We start from the raw sequence: 21,840 nt of genomic DNA on the forward strand, positions 1-21,840 counted from the left end.
TTCAAGTTCATGCGTGGTAAAAATATTACGGGTGCAAATTCGTGAGCTTAAACTCGTGCATTCGGCACGACATGACACCGTAGCTCCTGTGAGGTCGGAAACAATTTTCATTGCTGTTTTAATACAGCTACACCTGCTGCCCATGATGACTAGCGCTGGTTGCAAGCAATTGTACCAAACTCTTGATGTAGGCTCCGTGTTCCTGTTCATGACAGAGGCGGTCCAGACTCGAATGTGTGCTGGGTCCCTGGGTCGAAACAAGCAATATTGGGCGATGGGACGTGCGCTCACTCCTCCGTTCATTTACGTCGAAGCTGTTTCTTGCTCTGCATCCTGAAAAAGCGCCTTCTGTCCAAGCGAACTGTCCCCGCGAATCTCTGAAGCGCGAGGTGTTCATGGATATGCCTTTGCTTTTTTAATGCGTAGCATTCTTTGCCGAGTACCCCCTCCCCCCGCCAGGATCGTGTAACGCCCTGCATTTACACAAAAAGCAGATATCATGGAAGTTCAACCTGTAATCATTATAAAAGCGTAAATGTAGAGAATTGATCAAACTAAATGATAAAACTAAAAAAAAGAAATATTAAGAAAAAATATAAAAAATGGTGAACCGTGTAACACGGAAGTCATGGATAGTCTCAGATTGGGTTAAAATTCAGAGAGATGTGGCGCTAAAGATTGTGGGGTATGAAATTGAGGGTCTCGAGGAGGGAAATCACGTGGGACAAACAAAAAAGTGCCTCGTTGTTTGCGGAGTCACTTGTATTATTTTTTATTAGCATTTACTAGTGGGATGAGCTCCCGTAGCTCGGAAAAGCACCACACTATCGTTGTAAGCAATTACCGCCACCCTACCCAGCTAACTTCCGGCATGCACGCGTGTGCGCATGCGAGTGCGCGTGCGTGTGTGTGTGTGTGTGTTGCATCAGTCATCTGTTCTTTCATTGTGTTTTACATGTAGTCGTTGGAGAACTGCAGAGCCCGATTTAATTCTTTTCCTTTACATTGTTATCATGTGCTACTTTTGATATCTTGCGCTGATTTCTTATTGTAATAAAATCAGTTTGAGGGCATACACAAACTGCGCTTGCTTATTTTTCTGAAGTGTTTTCTTTCTGTCGCAATGTCTGTTTATGTCTTGGCGGCTCTGTTGCCTCGCAATCTCCTACACTTTAGCAGGAGTTAATGTCTCACATGTAATTGGCCAATTCTGGATTCGAGTGCACGTTGATACGCTGCGGGAAGAAAATTACGGACACGAAATGTGGACGCAAGGCTTATTCATAAACAAATGTGAAATTCGCCTTTCTGATAAGGTCTGATGCCCCCTGTTACCTATGGTCGTCCACAATTTCCACGACACCAGAATGTGTCGAAGGATTTGCTTGTTTCTTGGTACACGGGGAAATGGAGGAAGTAACTTTTGAATGGCAGTTATTAGCAGAGAGTTTTTGAGTCTGGTGATTTAAGTTCGAGAGCCTGGCATGGCTTTTGTTTTTACCCCATACCATCCTGCCTCGATGATTCAGCAATTACACGCCAATATTTTTATTACTATATACCGCATTGATGGACATCTCTGGCAAACCTTCACATGTATATAGCACAACTGCCTTACAGGTTGGCAAGGAATTTTGGTTAAACCAGACCCAGCAATTTAAGAAAGATACCTTTTGCTATATCCTGATAACTATAACCAGAAAGCATTTTTATTTGTCCCACGTTATCCCCCTCGATGAGACCTTTAATTCGGTACCCCACACACCCTAACAGGATCATATGGAATTCATACCAGTCAAACTAACCATGACTCTCATGACTGTAACCAGGACGCATTATTTAAATGTCCGACGTGATTCCCCTAACTGAAACCTTCAATTTGACTGACACGCTACATGCTTTAGCAGCCTCACCTTGAATTTAACCCATTCTATGACTCATAATGACTATCCCATGATTGAAACCACGAAGCCTTTTTTATTTGTACCACGTGATTCCCCTCGTCAAGACCGTAAATTTGATACCCTACACGCCCTAGCGGGGACACCACTTCGAATTTTAACCCAATATAAGACTCCCCATGACTATCTCATGGTTATAACCAGGAAGCATTTTTTTTATTTCTCCCACGTGATTCCGCTCATCAAGACCATTCATCTGATACCCATCACATCCTAGCGGAATATGATTTGAATGTTAAACCAATCAATGACTAACCATGACTATCTCATGATATAACCATACCGCATTTTTGTCCCACGTGATTTCCCTCATCGGAGCCTTCAATTGGATTGCCCCTCACACCCAGTGGCGTCATTGTGAATTTTAACCTAATTTATGACCCACCTTGACTATGTCATGATAATAATCAGGAAGCTCGTGATTACCCTCATCGAGACCTTTATTTTAATACGCCACACGACCTAGTGTCATGAACTTGAATTTTAACTGAATCTATAACTAACCATGACTACGTATGATATAACCATAACGCATTTTCGTCCCGAATGATTCCCCACATGGAGACCTTGAATTTGATTCCCCACATGCCCTCACAGCGTCATTTTGAATTTTAACCCAATCTATGACTCATTATGACTGCCTGATGACTACAATCAGGAAGCATGTTTTTTATTTACCCCACGTGATTCCGCTAATTGGGACCTTTCATTTGATACCTTACACGCCTTAGCGTCATCAGTTTGACCTTTCACCAAATCTAATGTGGTCATTATTCTGTCTAAAGGAGCATTGCCCAGTCAATTCAGCTAATTTATTTGAAACAGCAGAAGGGACAGCCCCCGCCCCCTTTTACCCCTGGATCTCACCTCGTCCTTTGTGACCCCTAGTATATCAAGCCGTTAACAGCAGCAGGCGAACAACCAGCAAGCAAGCGCCGCCGTGTGCTTTCCCACCCTCTTAGTGGATCCATCAGGAGGAAAAGTTAAGACAAGCCTTTTTTATGACCTCACCAGTCAGTTATCACTGAGGCACCCAGCCGCAAAAACTTGGTATACAGCAAGTGCTTAGGGTCATGAAAATTCAACGAGAAACTAAAAAAATATCAGACACCCCCTCCCTCCCAACCGATCATGCGGATCGCGAATGGTGCCGTACCCGCAGGTAACTTGAATTCCGAGCCCACAGCGACGCATGAAACTTGACAGCCAACTATAGCTGCCTGGTAGGCTACTCATATATACTCAAACTCAAAATGTACTCAAACTCAAAATGTACTCAGAACTCAAAATGAACTCGGAACTCAAAATGTATTCAGACCTCAAAATGGACTCGAACTCAAAATGGACTCAAACTCAAAATGTACTCAGAACTCAAAATGGACTCAAACTTACGATGTACTCAGAACTCAAAATGTATTCAGAACTCAAAATGTACTCAGAACTATGTACTCAGAACTCAAAATGTACTCAAACGCAAAATGTACTCAGAACTCAAAATGGGCTCAAACTCAGTCGGGCTCACTCGGCTCAAACTTACTCAAGCTCAAACTCACCATGCCACACTAGCCTCTCTCTCACTGAGTTTGAGTCCAAATGAGTCTGAGTGAGTGTACTCATGAGTGAGTTCGCCGACCTCTGGGTCAAACACATGAAGTGACACAGGCGATGCCAGGCCAATCTACAGGCAACCTTATTGAGTGTCCCATGCGCAACGCGAAGTTATCCAAAAATAAGTAGAAAAAATGCTCGATAAAGACATCATCGAGCCTTCCTGCAGTCCGTGGGCGTCCCCCAGTAGTTCTGGTAAAGAAGGAAGACAGCACCTGGCGCTTCTGCGTCGATTACCGCCACCTCAGTAAATTTAACCAAGAAGGACGTATACCCACTGCGAAGAATAGACGACTGCCTTCACGGGGCTAAGTACTTTTCCGCCATTGGCCTCCGCTCGGGGTGTTGGCTGATTTCTGTCGAGGAGATGGACCGGGAAAAGACTGCCTTTGTCACACCCGATGGTCTTTACCAATTCAAGGTGAGGCCGTTTGGGTTGTGCAATGCTCCAGCGGCCTTCGAAAGAGTGGTGGATTCTCTACTTCGCAGATTCAAATAGTCGAGGTAGCTTGTGTTACTTGGATGACGCGATTGTGTTTTCACCATCATTCGAAACTCGCCTATCTCACCTTTCGGAAATCCTTTCCCTTTTCCGACGTGCAACTAAATGTCGATTTGCTCGCCGCCGCATTACGATTCTTGACCATCTTGTCGGCGCTGAAGGAGTTCAGCCTGACCCAGACAAAGTCTTTGCCGTGAAGAACTTTCCGGTTCCGTGTTCTATAGACGCCGTCCGTAGCTTTGTCGGGCTTTGTTCTTATTTTAGACGTTTTATCAAAAGCTTTGCTGATATCGCCCGTCCTGTCACTGGCCTTCTCAAGAAAGACGTCGAGTTCTACTGGGATATCGACCAAGACGAGGCCTTTACACACACCCTAATATCCCTCCTTACGTCATCCCCAATTTTAGCCCACTTCAACGCGGCCGCTCCCGCCGAAGTGTGCACGGATGCCAGGGTGGCCACGACCGCGTTATCGCGTACGCCAGTCGCCTCCTCTCCCCCGCCGGACGCAACTACTCTATCACCGAGCGGGAATGCCTTGCACTTGTGTGGGCCATTGGAAAGCTTCGCCCCTACCTGTACAGACGGCCCTTCACCATTGTCACAGATCATCATGCGTTATGTTGGCTCTCTTCGGTCGCTGGGCCTTCAAGACTATTCTTTCTCCGTCGTCTAGAAATCTGGTCGCCTTCACCATGATGCTGACTGTCTGTCTCGTTATCCGGTTGACCCTCTGCCCCAATCCTGCTCGCTATCCATTTCGGGATTGCTCCACATGGGTGATGAGCAGCGTCGCGATCCCTCTTTGCAATCCATCATCGGCAGTCTCACCATCCGCTCCCCTGCACCTAGCACGCATCTGCTTCGACTCCAGGATGACATCCTTTACCGCCAGAATCTCCGTCCAGATGGCCCTGAGCTTCTGCTTGTTGTCCCTGACCACCTTCGTTTGGACGTCCTCGGACAACTTCCCGACCCACCTACGGCTGGTCACCTGGGTGTTTCTCGCACTTATGACCGTGTGCGTCGTCAGTTTTTTTGGCCTGGCCTTTACCGTCCTGTAACACATTATGTGGCCACGTGTGACCTATGCCAACACCGCAAGAAGCCCACCGCGTCACCCACAACCATTAGACATCCTCACTGAGCCCTTTTATCGTGTTGGTGTCGATCTCCTCGGTCCCTTCCCGGTGTCTACCTTCGCTGCGCCATTACCCGTGCTCTTCCCACCAGCTGTGCATCCGACGTTGCCGACTTCCTTATATGCGATGTCATTCTTTATCATGGATGTCATTCTTTTTCATGGAGCACCTCGCCAGCTTCTTACTGATCGAGGCCGCTATTTCTTGTCCCGAGTTGTTGAGGGCCTTCTTCGTGTGTGCGCAACACAACACAAGGTCACAACTGCTTACCACCTGCAGACCAACGGCCTCACGGAGAGGCTCAACCGGACGCTTACAGACATGTTGTCTATGTATGTCTCCACCGACCATCGCGACTGGGATGTGGCGTTGCCTTGTGTCACATTCGCTTTCAATTTGTCCCGTCACAATACAGCAGGCTCGTCCCCATTCTACTTGTTCTACGGCCGCGAGCCAGCTGTGCCGCTTGACACCCGTTTACCGCCTTCTCAGCCCGCAACTGAGTATGCCGAAGCCGCCATCGCTCGTGCCGACCGCGCTCGCCAACTTGCCCGCTCTAACCTCCTCTCCCACAAGTCTCCCAAAAGGCGCGTCACGACTCCTCGACACCGAAACCTTTACTTTCCGCTGGGACCACTTGTCCTGGCGTGAGACTTTCTGAAAAATTCCTCTTTCCCTATTCTGGTCCTTACCGACAAGTGACTGATGTCACGTACGAAATATTGCCGGCCATGCCATCGCCAGCGTCCCCCCCGTTCAACAATGGACGTTGTTGAACGGGGGGGGGGGAACCGGTCCACACCCGGCGTCGCCATAATTAGCACCGAGGCGACGCTTTCCGCCAATGTGTTATGCTACGGTGTCTTAGCCGAAGAGGCAAAGCAGAGGAAGAGCTCGTGCAGAGCCTCTGTACCACATTGGGACATGTGCCAGGTACTAGCCTAAAGAAGATGACGGTAGCACGCTTGGACTCGGAAAACGAGTCCAAGAAGTAGAAGAGGATCTTGCGCCTTGCCTGCGCGGTATTGTAAATACACTGTGTGGATACCTCTTGTACCTCTTGGCTTCGCGTCTTCCTTCATGTCACCGTAACAATATGAAAGAAGATGGATTGAGGGGGTTGAAAGTTTTAAAGCTCTTCCGAGGAAAACAAGCTTTCGAATTGCAGTGTATCTATATTTGTAGTGTGACTTTGGAAAGTTTGGTGTGGTGACTACAGTAATCAAACTTTAATGAAGTCTTCTTACTAATTACTTGCATAAACAAGTTTTTTTTTTGCCGGTGCGCGCCGTCAAGAAGACCTATAACATTGTTTCACGGTTTCACCGATAAGCATTTCAGCTTTGCCTCTCTCATCATCATTCACCTCGTAGAGATGGCGGGATTTTTTTTTTGTCATTTGTCACACCAAGAGGCCACTTTTGTAGAGCACTAGCATGTGTGATGGTCAAACTGCGCAATGCACCGTCCATAATCACATGCATTGCACGGTATCAAGGAGCCGTCGCCACTACTGGCACGCCCATTTTCATTCTCCCAGAAGAAGATATCAATTTTCATGAGCTTTTCGCGGTTACTTTGCGTATTGTGAGATAACTAATTTTGCATTTTCAAGAATTTCGATGCAGTTGGTATGAAAAAGGGTGCTGAAGAAGTGAATCAGCCAGCTTGCGTAATTCTTATTGGGAGATTTAGCTCAAGTATGGGGCCTTGAATTGTAAATGGTTCATGGTGTATTGCACTGACATAAAAATAGAATACACATGGGATGTTACCAAGACAAGTGCAAGGTCCCCTGTGTGTTTTATTCATCTTATGTAAACAGTCAGCCAACTTCGGCTAAAAGAAGTCTGGCCATCCCTTGTGGACACAGTCACCTGGAATGTGCTCCGACATTCCCCAAATGCCCGAAACTGATTTTGTGTGATACATGATAATATTGTGGGATACCTCGAAATCGCCCTGCCATCCACTGGGCCCACTGCCCCCTCTCATTCTCCTCCGTTCAAGGGAGCGGCTGATGACGTTCACTGGGACCTTGAATTCTGTTCACACCCACAGCTCTGTCGGCACGCCGTGAAAGGGCAACTGTCCGTGGCATTTTGCCTAATCGGGCCACCGTGGCTATAAAAAACCAAGACTCTGGACGCCCTGAAAATGGCGCAATGCATCAGGGATGCTAGGGCTCTCTCCTTTTCCTCCACGCACCCTGACAATTCCATCTAGCCATTACCGTACACATATATATATATAGCATATCAGAATTGGAAATGAGGGAGGCTCGTTGAATAAACACACAAAGTTTGGCAGTCGAGAACACTGGGGAAAGGCAGAAGGGCTTGTAATTTATTTAGTCTTCTTGAAACGTTGGACAGAAGAAAGAAAGCAGGCGGAACCCGAACCCACAACCTTTGCAGTACTGGTGCGATGCCGTACCAACTACGCTATCAGGGAGGCTTTGCAAGTATTTACGTGAGTGCAATGGTTTCCTGCACCTGGGGGGGGGGGGGGGGGCAGTGCCCCTCCAACTACTTGGGGTGAAGGGGAGCTTCTTTTTAACCCCTGGGCTGTGACTCCAGTGGGGAACCCTCTTGCGCTTCCTATGGCGCGACGACTGCCAGAACCGAGGCCCTCATTGTGCATGTAGCGAATCAGAATTACAAATGAGGGGCTTGTTGAATAAACTCACACAGAAAGAAAGGCCAGCAGTCAAGAACGCCAAGGAAGGCCAAGGAGGAAAGGGTTTGTCATTTATTCTTCTTGAAACCTATATTTCATTATTCGTTTTGAAGAACAGAAGCAGTATACCACTGTAACAAGCAGAATACTGCTTCTGTTCACACTTCTCTGGGGACAGCAAGCTTTTACATTGTTGTAGCCTGCCCACCAAGATCGTTACACCACTGTGGGAGCATTGTTTGATTGACACTCCTTCTTGTCATCACTGGCAAACTGGGAACATGTGTTTTTAAAAATTTCTTGCTTCACTTCTGCTAACGGCACCATTCGGTAGTTATATTTGCTCCTCATATCACATTCCTCACCACCACCTCATGCACTGATGCATTGTCTGTTAGCAAAAATATCTCTGTCACAGAAGTCAGCATGCACTGTAATCTTTTCGTGGAAAGATAGTGTCACACATTGGCCACTTGGGTTCGTGCAAATCATTGCCCGAAAGTATGCTGTGAAAGATTTCACGAGCCTTTGGCACTGGAAACTGGCTGGGAGTTGCTGTTTGACAAGAATTGCCATATAAAATTTGCTGTTTACAAAAGCGTCAAAGTTTAGCCAAAGTGTCAAAGATAGAAACGTGGTGAGTGTAACAAGAGCACTGCATCATTTTTCTTACAAGTGGTGGTGAAATGTGGCAGCACCATAAAGAGGCTGTGCGCTTGTGTTGCAAAGAAGCTCTAGGGCTGCTTCCCTCGGGTGTCTTTCTGGAAGTGGCACGATCGGAGATGAGGAGAGGAAAATGAACAAAGCCACAATGATGTAGGGGGCTCACATTGCATCTACAGCATGAGTTTGCTGTTGCTGAACATCGCACGATCATCTTCAGAGAAAAACACCCGTGTTCTGTGCTGGATTAGCGAGCTGCTACGCTCACAGCATCTACGCATATCAACCGCCTGCTGCACCGGTTTCGCTCAGCACGGTATTGCCTCACTGTGGCACACACTGTATCGTCGTGCAGGAGCCACTCTCTGGCTGCGTTTTCAAGCAGAGTGCAGGGTCGAAGGTAGCAGTCTGTTGCAGCATTGCAAGCACACCAGGGGCAGGCCTTCATGAATTATTGACAGCTCTCGTGGACAGAGTGGGGCCAAAGGGCCCCACTGAAAAGGAATGAGTGGCCCACTCACCTCTGCGGCCGCCATTGTTTGGGCCAGCCAGCCACTGCTTTGTAGGCAGCAACGCGCAGCCCCGTGATTTGCAGTGCAGGCAGGTGTGGCCATGAGAACGGGAACGGGTCGCTCAGAGCTGAATATATAGTGAGAACTGTCTCCCCAAATAGTGCGCTTGAAAAACGCCTCTGTTGGCGGTCACAGGCTGAACTTAAATTTATTCGGGCAACCATGGGAGTGCGAGCACCATACTGAATGTATGGCAGAGCTGCACATTGATTTCTTCCGTGTTCTGTACTGTGTCAACACAGCAGGCTGTCCACGGGAACTCGGCGTGTTCAAAGTGTAGTGGGAATTTGCCGGAGGGCCAGTTTGGTTTGTCCGAGAAAAACGTCCAGCAGTTTTGCGGAACTCACTGGGCCGCCTTCTCAAGAAATAATTTCATGAATATTGAAAGCGGGTGGACTTTCTTCTCGGATTTCTGGCAAGATTGGTAGTGCCCCTTCGGCTGCAAAGTACCAAAAACTGGGAAGGTCCTAGGTTTTGGGTGTGCTATAGTGAAGGTGAGCGAAAGCTCCCAGGGCCATGATGAGTGACTTCAGCAGAGGGGGTGCCCATGACGGGCAAGGACTTGGAATAACAAAAAAGCTGTTCTGGGGACCTTGTCACATCTTTTCACATCAAGCAAAGGCTGCCGACCTATAGTCTGTCCTGTTTATGTGGTATCTACAAAACAAGGAAATAAAAGCAACTGCCGCTCGAAGGATTGCGTCTGTCACGATTTAGACCGGCGTTCGTGAACCTGTGAGGGTAGGGGTACCCTCCAGCCGAGAGACGACATGCAGCGTGCTGGTGGTGACGGTGACTGACCCCCGAGCAGCCGTGCTCGGCGGTGTTTATTGCCCGGCCACACACAAGGTTGCCCACCGAGCCTGGTGGGGCCACTGAACTTAGCGGCCAACGAATATCAGGGATGGGGGGCGCCACACACTTGTCACACCCCTCACCCCCAAGTTTGTTTGTCCTACACAAACACCAAACAACACCTGTCACCCCGGCGAGTAACGGTTCGGCGGTCTCCGCTGTCTCTCACTCCACCGGAGCACAGGTGTCGAAGCCGTTGTGGCAGCATTAGGTGCTGCCTGGGTCACACTCGCACCAGTTGTTGGCCTTGCAGGTGGCCCCGGGCTTGCAGGTGGCGCCACAGTTGCGCAAGTAGCACCAGCCCCTGGTGCTGTGCTGGCAGCGGTCGGTGTGGTTGGCTCCCCTGCCTGCTGGCTTCCTGAAGGGGCGGCTGGGGTCGCCAGGCGAGGCCTCACATGGCCAGCGTGCCGGTGCCACGCGGTCCCGTCCGACATGCGAACGAGCAGTGACGATGCACTGGCAGGAGAGACCACGTGCCCGGCAGACCAGCGTGGACCAGGCCGGAAGTTCCTGGCGAAGACCGGAGTAAGGGCCCAGGACGGCAACCTCGGTCAGCCGCCAGCTTCTGCTTCAGCTGCTTCAGGAGCGCTGTGGACCGGAGGTCGGGGTGTAACACGTCCAACGGTGTCTTCACCATCCGGCCCAACAGGAGCTCACAGGGGGCACGGCCCGTGACGTCGTGGGGTGTGGTCCGGTACTGGAAGAGGAACCGGGCAACCTGTGTCTGGAAATCCCCAGCCTGGCTCTTCTTGAGCTTGTCTTTCACTGTTTGCACCACCCGCTCGGCAGCACCATTCGACGCAAGGTGGTACGGCGGAACCATCATCCGACGGATTCCGTTCTTCGTCAGCCAGGCCAGGTACTCCTCGCTGGCGAAAGCGGGACCGTTGTCGGACACGATGACGTCCGGCAACCCCTGGGCTGCGAAGACTTGCCGCAGCGCCGCAATGGTTGCTCTTGCCGAGGGAGTGGTGACCGGCAGCACCTCCACCCACTTGGAAAAGGCGTCCACCACCACCAGGAAGTAGTGGCCCTTGAAAGGGCCTCCGAAGTCGACGTGCAGGCGGGACCAGGGTCTCTCCGGGAACGGCCAGGGGGTGATCTCCACATGGCGCGAGGCTCGCTCGTTCTCCTGGCAGACTTGGCAGCTCTGCACCATGTGAGCAATGTCCTGGTCCAGCCCAGGCCACCAAACGTGGGACCGGGCCACCATCTTGGTCTTCTCCACGCCTGGATGACCCGCGTGCAGCAACTGCAGGACCCTGGACCGCAGGCTCTGCGTAATCACCACTCTGGAGCCCCACAGCAGGCAGCCCTGCTGCAGGCTCAGCTCGCCGGCTTTGTGGCTGTACGTCCGCTCAGCCAACTCCTCCCCTCGGGACACCGCCTTGACCACCTGCGACAGGACTGGGTCCCGGCTGGTTGCCTGCGACACTGCCGATCTGGACAGCACCTCCGGGTAAGCGTGCTCCAGCATGAACACTTCGGCAGGTTCAGGAACTGCAGCAGGCACCTCCGGCAGGGGCAGTCGGCTCAGGGCGTCAGCAGGTACCAGGTCCTTTCCCGGACGGTAGACCAGCCGGTAGCTGTAGGCCGCGAGCCTCAAGGCCCAGCGCACCACTCGAGGCGATGCCTGCACTGGAACCGCCTTGTCAGGCCCCAGCAGTCCCAGCAGCGGCTTGTGGTCCGTGACCGCCTCAAACTTCCGGCCCCACAGGTACTGGTGGAAGCGCTCGACCCCGAACATGAGGGCCAGGCCTTCTTTGTCCAGCTGGCTGTAACGCTGCTCTGCCGCATGAAGCCGACGGGACGCAAACGATACAGGGCGTTCCTGGCCATCCTTCTCCCGGTGGGCCAGGACGGCTCCCACGCCGTACGGTGACGCATCTACGGTCAGGACGACAGGCTTGGCCGGATCGAAGTGCACCAGCACCGGAGCCTTGGTGATGAGCTCCTTGCTGCGCTGGAAGGCCAAGTCCTGCTCCTTCTCCCAGGCCCACTGCTGTCCATCTCGAAGCAGAAGATGCAGTGGCTGCAGATGCGATGACAGGTTCGGCAGGAAGCTCCTGTAGAAGTTTACCAGGCCCAGGTAGCTCTGCAGCTCCTTCTTGTTCTGGGGCTTGGGCGCCTTGAGCACCGCCTCAACCTTGCGGGGTGCCGGGGCTAGGCCTGCCTGGGAAATGATATGGCCCAGGTACTCAACGCTGGGGGCCAAGAACACGCACTTCTCCAGCTTGAGCTTCAGCCCAGCATCCTGCAGTCGTGCCAGGACGTTGTGTAGGTTCTGCAGGTGGTCTTCGTCGTCGGTACCGGTCACCAGGATGTCGTCCAAGTACACCGCCACGTGCCTCATGCCCCTGAACAGGTTGTCCATCTCTCTCTGGAAAATGGCAGGAGCTGAGGCCACGCCGAACGGTAGGCGCGTGTACTGGAAGAGTCCCAGCGTTGTCGAAATGGTGACATACTTCCGGGACGACTCCTGGAGCACCAGCTGCTGGTATGCATCTCTGAGGTCGAGCTTGGTGAACTTCTGTCCCCCGGACAGCGCCGACCAGAGATCTTCAATGCGTGGCAGCGGGTACTTCTCGACCGTAGCGACGGGGTTGATGGTGACCTTGAAGTCCCCGCAGATCCTTACACTGCCGTCTTGCTTCAGGACTGGCACGATGGGAGCAGCCCACTCCGAAGATTTGACGGGCACCAGGATCTCGTCTCGCTGCAGCCGTTGCAGCTCCTGGGTGACCCCGTCCTTCAAGGCGAATGGCAGCGGGCGCGGCTTGAAAAACCGGGGCTTGGCTCCCTCTGGGACATGAATGCTTGCCGCCGTGCCGGTGAATGTGCCCACCCCGGGCTGGAACAGGGCCTTGAACTTGGTCAGGAGGCTCGGGACGTATTCCACCGCACACACTGCTTCCTGGTACTCAGGCAGCCGCAAGCCCAAAGCCTGGATCCAGTTCCGGCCCAGCAGCGTCGGTGACGACCCCTTGGTCAAGTACAGGGGCAGGGTGGCCTCCCTGTCGCCAAGGCGGACGCTGACCTGGGCTTGACCCTCGACTTGGGCGAGCTGTCCGGGGTAGCTGCGCAGCATGACGCCCGACGCCTCGACGGCCACGCCAGGGAAGGTGCGCTTGAAGGCTTTTCCGGCCATGACCGACACACTGGCCCCCGTGTCCAGCTCCATGGGAATGGGGCGCCCGCAGACTTCGACGGTCAGCATGTATGGTGGCACCGACGGCTGCACTGTGCCCGCGTGCCACATGTCGAAAATCTGCGAGTCTTCGGCCACGACGTGAAGCCTAGCCGCTGCACCCGAAGCTGCTGCCGCACGCCCCCGCCGCCTACCCTTGCGCCGACTCCCTTGGCCGTGGGCTGGCGTGGAACATGTGCTCGACGCCGGCTGCTGCTTCCGTCCGTCCGCCGTCGTCCCCCCTCGGCACGCCCGAGCAATGTGCCCAGTTCTTCCGCACGCAAAGCACTCCGCTTGCACGAACTTGCACTGGGAGGGGGGGTGGTCACCACCGCAGCGAACACACCTGCCATGCCGTGCCGCCATCTTGTTCACCGCCGCCTCCGCCGACGGTGAGCCGGCCGCACGCGCTAGCTCGCCCGCGTCCTTGGCCGCAGCCTCCATCGGCAGCGCTGCCTTCACGGCGTTGTCCAGCGAGGCCAACGAGGCCAGCGAGGCCAATGAATATCAGGGATGGGGGCGCCACACACTTGTCACACCGTCATCTTCAATTGAGCAGGCACCATTTGCCTCACATCTTGGGCCAATGTTCTTGATTGACTTGTTTTCCTAATGCTAATGTTAGCGACATTGGTGCAGTTTTTCGTGTTAGTATAATATTCTGTTTTTACGTTTAGAATATTGTGGTCAGCAAACCTACTCGACAATACCGCTAGTGGCTGTCACGCCTCTCATGTACAGCATATTCTGGTAGCCTCCTGGTCATTTTGTTAGCTGCACTTGAGATTACAGAGCTCTACATGCATGCATAACCTATTCTTCATGTTTCGCAGGCCTAATGAACATTTTGAGTTTGGGGAGAAAGGACCTTTTCCCATTAAGTAAGGCATGCCGCCAAGGAAGTCTGGTCTCGGAGAACTCGCGCACAAAATATCCTGGTTCTGCAGTCCCTCCCGCACTCATCCATCACTCATACCTTTCACATGAATGTTACGGTAGCAGGCGAATGTTCCCCTGACTAATCTGCAGTGGTCGAAGCGCCCATTTTTCTTTTTTCTTTTTTTTTAAGTTTTCGTTTGTCAGCCTCAAACGTCTTTGCCCCGTTCCTTAGAAAGCCTTTTTTGTGTGCACGTACAAACCCACCACAAGCTGTTGCAAGAGAAAAAGTTAGAGCGCGCAGCAGTGGGCAGCATAGCCGCTCCCCAAGCAGAAAGCTGAGGGGCACCCTTTTGTTTATTTTGCCGGGGGCGCTGGCCAAGAATGATGGACCGGCAGTCCGCGCACGCGCAGATCGCTACTGGAGAAAGGTCCATTCTGGGAGTAAGTAGCGCTGCAAAGTAGCGCCGCGCAGCATGTCCAACTAGAGATGGATGACTGCAAAGAGTGTTTATCTTCCCAACTTTAGAGATAAACCCAGGCTTGTGCTGTGCAGCAAAGTGTGAGGGTACATGCAGTGAGTACTAGACAGTGCAACCACTTTGTGGCTCAGCAGCACTCTTGAGCACAAGGTTGTGTGTTTGAGCTCGGTGCTGCAGGGGTGGGTTTCATAATGGAGGTGAAGACCAAAGGGGGCAGGCGCTTTGTAGCCAGTTGTGCTGTGGCTGGGCTCGGCTCGCTCCATTTGAGTGTGAAGCTGGACAGTGATTGGGCAATTGTAAGCTGGGGCCATTCTTGGTGTGTGGTGAAGGATTCTGCTGCCATAGTGGGCTCAGACTACATGGGTCGTAGCGTGCAGTTGTGCCGGTCCACCTGCGAAACTTGGACGGGCCATGATTGTGAGAGAGAGCGACCTTTCACGTGCGCAGGCGGCTTCTCCGAGTTCCACTCGCGCTACCCGGAGTGGTGCGACGACCAGCCGGGCGGTGGCAGCGTGGCCGCCGTGACCCTGGCGGGCGGCGGCGGGGGGGCCGTGTCGGTGAGCGCCACGCGGGCGCTGCTGGGGCTGGAGACGCTGCGCATCTCGTCCGAGTGCCCGCCCCCGCGGGGGGAGGAGGAGCGGTGCTGCGACAGCGGCCTGGCCCGGGAGGAGAGCCCTGGCGGGGGCGCGGACCCGCCCTTCCCCGTGCAGATCGTGCCCTTCCTGTTCCTGGGCAACGAGGAGAACTCGCTGGACCGGGACTCCCTGGAGCGGCACAACATCCGCTACGTGCTCAACGTCACCCACAACCTGGCCAACGCCTTCGAGGGCCACGGCCTCAAGTACATGAAGATCCCCATCGAGGACCACTGGTCCCAGAACCTGGCCAGCTTCTTTCCCCAGGCCATCGCTTTCATTGGTGAGCCAATGCTGGCGGCCTTTGGGCCCAGTGCCCACCATTGCTTCCAAATTCACTTAAACTGGAGGGGAATGGTGCCGGCCTCCTTGAAGGCCAATGAACCAGATGTCCAGATTTTCAACAATGGATATTCATTATAGTGTTTAGTTTCTGTAGCCGGCTAACCGGGGGAATATTCCAATATGATAACACACTATTTGATTATTCTGTTCGATCATATGTATGGTGAATCCTGTGAGAAATGCTCAGTCATGCTCTGTAAAATATGTTGTTTGATACGCAGCCCTAGATTTCCCAGCAACTCCTACGTTGAAACAATTCCACCTTATAGACTCACTGGAGTCTTTTAGTGCTTCTTTGTGAGGCACCCTTATCAAGGCACAATTTTTGGTCAAATCAAGACCCACGCTTACCATAATTGCTCACCTGGGCATGCAAGCAAAGGACTTCAAATATTACCGTGCATAGTAAATGGTTATTGATCTAAAAGCCTTATATGTCTTATTGGAGGGTGACCTTTGAGTGACCCTGCGTCGACATGAATGACACAAAACCACACGTGGCCCAACCGAGACCAGAAGCAATGGAAAGCATGCCAGCAGCCGTGTATAAGACACGATAAATGATTAACAAAGTGAGAAGGGGGCACAAGTCTTGAAATACCAGAATTTGGCCAAAAAATTAATTTTTTGAAATGGCCATTTTCGGAACGTTGAGCTATTTTTCTTCCGGTCAGCCAAATATCCAGGCCTTGTATTAGAGCCATAATATTGCTAAGTTGTGACAAGACTATTAAGATGAGCGATGGTTAGTGGTGAAGCGGCCTATTTACAGAGAGCAGGAGTCTATTTATAATGCGGCCATGACAGCCCGAGCTGAGTCGTCGTACTTGCACCCCTGGAGCCATGTTCGAGGGTCCATGTCTACTTCCCGTAACGTTTCTCCCCGGTCGAAGGCGACTGTCCCAGTCGAGGGCGCAATACTTGGACGTGTGCGATGTGGACGAGATGAGATGGGAATATACAGGGAAGTCCTTGCCGCCACGGATGATGGTGAGCGTGATAAAAATCTGCCTCTTCCACAACGCTACTGCGCATGCGCATGGCCCTAGCAGAGGAGGCTGGAAACGGTGTGGCAGGGGTCGGCCGATCGGCTCTGCAGTGACCCTGCTGTTGCTGTCATCTGTTGCTGAGCCCGTGTAGGGAAAGCGTGCAAGTGGGTTCGGCCCCTACCAAGCAATGCAGTGCGTTTTGCGAATGCGACTTTTGTGCAAACCATAACATGAAAGGGGCAATTTTTGTTTCTGTTGACACGCGCCAAACCCGGAACGGGAGTGGAGAAGTCCTGAGCTGTCCATCATGGCACCATTCGTTCTGCGTCTTGCCATAGTCATGCCAGTCCAACACGCCGCTGGTGACCATCGACTAGAATGCCGAATCTCGAGATTGCTTTCTGATAATACGCGAACAACTACACGAACACACGGGCCGATTGAAAAGTCAACGTAGCACGGCAAGCTCTTTGACTGAAGACAACCAGTCAGCCCAGACAAGATTCGTGCCACGATGAATGTGTGTCTATAGTATAATCTTGATGATACGAATCTCGCGGGACCGCGAAAAATATTTGTATCATCCGAAATTCGTATGAACCAACACAGCCCCGCACGGGGCACCTTGAGTAATCTTGGGGACGGTATTGGCGACACCGCGGACCCCGAGCCCCGAAACATAAGCTGTAGTCAACCATGGCGATGTGTTTATAGGTGGAGGGTGAGAAACTATGAACGGTGGCCATCACAGTCGTGGTCAAGGTGCGGCGGATGGGCTCCCTGTCTGTTTACCAGGCAGGGAGCTCCGGGACCTCTTAGACCATCAGGGTAAAGTCAAAGAAGAAAGTACGCCCATACTATGCTGGTATGGTGCATGGTATTATCTTTATATTATATTATCTTTATATTATATTATATTATTACATGGTATTATCTAAACCCTTTCTTCCAAATGATCGGGCCCCAAAAAGGGCCAGCACCGAAGCAATCTTTAAACCCCTACCCAACCTCGTTTTCAACAACCCTGACAGCTTTCCTCGCTTCCTAGTCATGAAGGCTGCTGACAAAGCCGGCCCAATAACTTCGAAATCTGTGTTCCTGATCGCCAAGTTCATGGAAGGTATAGTTGGAAAGAACTATGACGCAAAGAAACTTGCATCTGGTGACATGCTTATTGAGGTCAGAACTAAGGAACAATCTGCTAACCTTCTAAAACAGACAAGCATGGGTGACTTACAGATCACTGTAACACCTCACTGAACCCTCAACAGCTGCCAAGGTGTGCTCTCGGAAACTGAACTCATAATTGAAACTGAGGCAGATATTCTTGAGGGCTTGCGTGAGCAAGAGTGACTCATGTTAGACGCATCACAATGAGGCGTGACGGAAATGAGATCAAAACCAAACAAATCATCTTGACTTTTTGATCGTTGTACGCTCCCCGAATCTGTCAAAGCCGGGTTTCTCCATGGTCAGATAAGGGCGTACATCCCAAACCCGCAACATTGCTTCAAAAAAAATTCAAAGTACGGGCACAGTAGCAACAACTGTCAAGGGCAAAACACACGTGCAAAATGCTCGAAGCACGACCACCAGACAGATGAGTGTAATGCAACACAATTTCACTGTGTTAACTGTGAAGGACCCCATGCCGCGTACTCCCGTTCTTGCAAAGAATTCAAAAATGAGAAAGAAATCATAAACCTCAAAGTGACCCACAACCTGTCTTAACCAGAAGCTTGGAAAAAACATTCGATGCTTCCCTCGGGAAGTTACGCTTACGCTGCTCACCGGGGGGAGGGGCGGCGTCAGGTTTCGGTGGCGACCCAGTGCAGCAACGCTGACCTGGTCCCACCCCCGCCCCCCACTGGGCTGGCTTCTGCTGCCCAAAATGTTGTACCACAGCCTGTGGATTCCACTGCGGCTGAGGTGGCAACGGACACCGTAGGTGGAGACGGCTTGCTTTCCGCTCCTGCCGCGCCGTCGGCCTTGGGCACAGTGGGCAGCGAGGTGGGGAGCCTTGCATCCACATCTACGCGCACAACACCGCTACAGCCGCCATTGGCTCGCGCGGCAAACACCAGTGGTGCTCTCCGAGGTCCACGGCAAAAGGAGGGAGATCCTGCATTTACTCCTTTGCCGTCGGATGAAGAGATAGATGTTACACCCACACCAGCTCGCTCAGCTGTTCAGCCAAACGAGCAGCGTGGCAACATCGGGCGCGGGAAAAAACCAGCTCCGCGCATAACTGGCCCTAACGCAGGCTCAGTAACATAGATAACACCACTTGTCTGCAACACAGAGATAGACACTGCACTCTCTCTTTAAAGGGGCACTGACACAAAATTTTGAAGGCGAGATAACTTCGGAGATAGATTGGTGGGAACACACACACATCATCTGCAAAATATCAGCGGCGAATACAGCCTAGAACATATTTAAAATCAGTTTTGAAGTGTGCGAAACGCAACCGAGCAGCCAGCAGAGGACCACGCGCAATTGTAAATAAACAACATCCAAACACGTCACGAGTTTGTGTTTGCGGCTTCCGCACTACCGGCGTTTTGCGCCGGCTCGCGCGGCTCGCCGCTCCAATCGGAGGGCCGGAGGGCGGAGCTTCTGCTCTCGAGAACGAACGACCCGATCGTTGGCGGCGGAGGCGCCGTGATTTCGTCAGCTAATCGGGCAGCTGGCCGCGACCAAAGTTCTACAGCGATTCCAGGCACTCTGTTTCTATTACTGTTTATTACCATTGGATGCAAAAACGCGCCGGAGGCACGAAAAGCTCACTGAGCTAGCCGCACGGTCGCTGTGCAGGCGGCGGCCACGGCCGCGAAGTGGCCCAGGCCGGCGCAGGTAGCTCGAGTGATAGCTTGTTACCGCTGCACGAAATTGTCCCCAAGTCCCGACCATGGTGGCTTACGTGAGAAAGGAGCTAATGATGCGATGGCGGGTTGCATTAAAAATTGTCATCTGCACCGCTTACGAGAGCGGCACTCGAATATCCGCCGCAGTGCTGAGCCGAACACATCTGTAGGCGGACCTGTAGGCAGACCGGCCGGCTGCTCCCAGCGCGCGTCTTGCCTCCGTGGTCTTGCCACCCACCGTCTCGAGCGTCGCGCGTCGCTCTTTAGCCGCGGGTAGCATTTGCACTCGCAGCGCCTGCGTCACATCCACGGTCACTTTTTAATTAAGCGCCTCACGAGATCAGTACGTGGGGGCATTCGCAGAAACTGCCGTCGATGCGGATTCGACAGTGCTACGGCGGCTCTGCTCTGTGATATCCCTCCGACGGTCACGTGGTCAGCTTTGTTAACACAAAATCCACAAAATCCATCGTTTCGCGGCACTCGCTGAAACCGAAACTGCGACTGGCCGCATTGAAAATGCCTCTAATTAAACAACCGTCGCACGCTGAAGCAAATGAGGTTTCTACAGGTTATAAGTAGGTCACTAGCTACTTATCGCAACAAAAAAAACAAAATGCAAAATTTTTGTGTCAGTGCCCCTTTAAACACTTATGGTAGTACAATGCATTACACAATGGAACTGCAGGGGCTTAATGAAAAACTTGGATGACATATACGAAATTCTTCAGAAAAACCAATCAACCATCTTATGTCTTCAGGAAACACCCTTACAATCAAAACAAACAAACTTACTGAAGCGCTTATTCTGTGTTTAGGAAAGATAGGGACGACTGTTCTCACTCCTGTGGGGGTGTAGCTATAGTTATACAACATTCTATTCCCTGTCAGTTTGTTCCTTTGACCACAATCCTCGGAGTGGTTGCTGTACGTGTAATAATCGCCGGCAGGTTAATAATGATAGCTTCAGTTTTTATTCCTCCTTACTTTCGCCTTTGTAGTCCAGAATTTGAATCCCTGATTAACCAGCTACCGGACCCATTCGTACTGATGAGCGACTTTAATGCCCACAGTAAACTGTGGGGATCTGAACGCGAAGATGGCCGCGGCTGTTTAATTGAAAGATTTTTACTGTCCTCTGGTGCCTGTATATTTAATAAAAAGAAACCAACATCCATCACACCTACTCACACATCGATTTCGCAATAGGTTCATCCATTCTCTTTCCTTCGTTCGAGTGGAATGTGGACTCCAACCCTTATGGAAGTGACCACTTCCCTGTCACTCTTAAGTGTCTAGATACACTCTCTGACAGTTACATTCACAATAAAAGGTTTAAGGAAACCTGTGCAGACTGGGTGGCGTTTAAGCAAAGGTCACAGCTCTCCTACACATTCATAAAACACTTACAGATCGATGAAGCTTGTAGAATTGTTACCGCCCACATTATAGAGGCTGCCAAGAGTTCAATCCATGGCTTTACCGATGCGCAAACACACGAGGACGAAGAAGGAACCAACACGGACACGCGCACTCTGACAACTGAAATTTTATTGAAGAAAACGAAAGACCTATATACCTACAAACCTGCGCACCATCATCCCAAAATAGTTTTCACATCACGCATAGCACACGCATCAATCACATGTCGGAATCAGACATTACAAGATAGCATCTCTATTTCTTTGTCCAATAAGGCCACAGAAGGGTGACTAACACACTTGGTTTTATGCTTTGATATGTGAAATGCTTCAACAATCTCTCTGGAAGTTTGATTGTGATGAGTAAACAAAACCACTGTTTTATCGAACAAGGGTGTGCAACCACATTCTTTACAATGTGTGGCCAAGTGCGTGAAAGGCCTTCCTTTCAAGCTCGACGCATGTTCCATTAATCTTATATTAAGGCACCTTCCAGTTTGACCTATATACACGCGCTTACATTTATTCAATGGTATCTGGTAAACAACATTCTTAGTACAATCAACAAACGGACGCTTGTGGGCGATAGTGCAGACTTTCATTACTTCATTCTTACCCTCAAATTTTCTTTTTACACTAGGACAAACACTACTGATTTTGTTTTTAGCCGAGAACACAACTTTCACTTCAAAGTTCTGGGCCACCTTCTTTAGTCGGTGGGAAAGACCATGTACATAAGGGATTACCGAAATTTTAGGGCGGTCTTCTGCTTGTTCTCTTTCTGCCACTACTTGTGTGTTATGCCTAAGCGTTTTTAGTACCCTTTCACAAGATGCTCTCAAAACACTTAGCGGGTATCCAGCCTCCTGCAATCTAGATGCCTGTAATCTGAAGGCCTGGTCTACCGAATGACAGCACGATTTTAGCAAAGCTGCTCTGAAGCATGCAACAACAATGCCATTTTTTACTAGTCTAGAATGATCCGAGGCGTAATTCAAAAGAGGCTTCCCAGCTCTTGGCGAATAAGACCAACACACATGATTGGGCTCGAATTTC

At 51.3% G+C, this 21,840-nt stretch overlaps 1 protein-coding gene across 3 annotated transcripts in view; it reads left to right on the plus strand.

Moving 5' to 3' along the window:
• The window catches only part of Mkp3 (Mitogen-activated protein kinase phosphatase 3), a 55,196-nt gene that overhangs the window by 16,418 nt on the left and 16,938 nt on the right, over positions 1-21,840 (plus strand). For all 3 annotated transcript variants that reach the window (XR_013317195.1, XM_077675578.1, XM_077675576.1), the window contains exon 2: positions 14,975-15,445. Coding sequence is in view for 2 of the 3 variants with exons in the window: in XM_077675578.1 (XP_077531704.1) it covers positions 14,975-15,445 (471 nt within the window). In the remaining variant the exon portion in view is untranslated. The remainder of the gene's footprint in view (positions 1-14,974; positions 15,446-21,840) is intronic.

This window comes from Haemaphysalis longicornis, unplaced genomic scaffold, assembly GCF_048455015.1.
Source record: "Haemaphysalis longicornis isolate Haplotype H1 unplaced genomic scaffold, Haemaphysalis longicornis Haplotype H1 scaffold_66, whole genome shotgun sequence".
NCBI lineage: Eukaryota > Metazoa > Arthropoda > Arachnida > Ixodida > Ixodidae > Haemaphysalis > Haemaphysalis longicornis.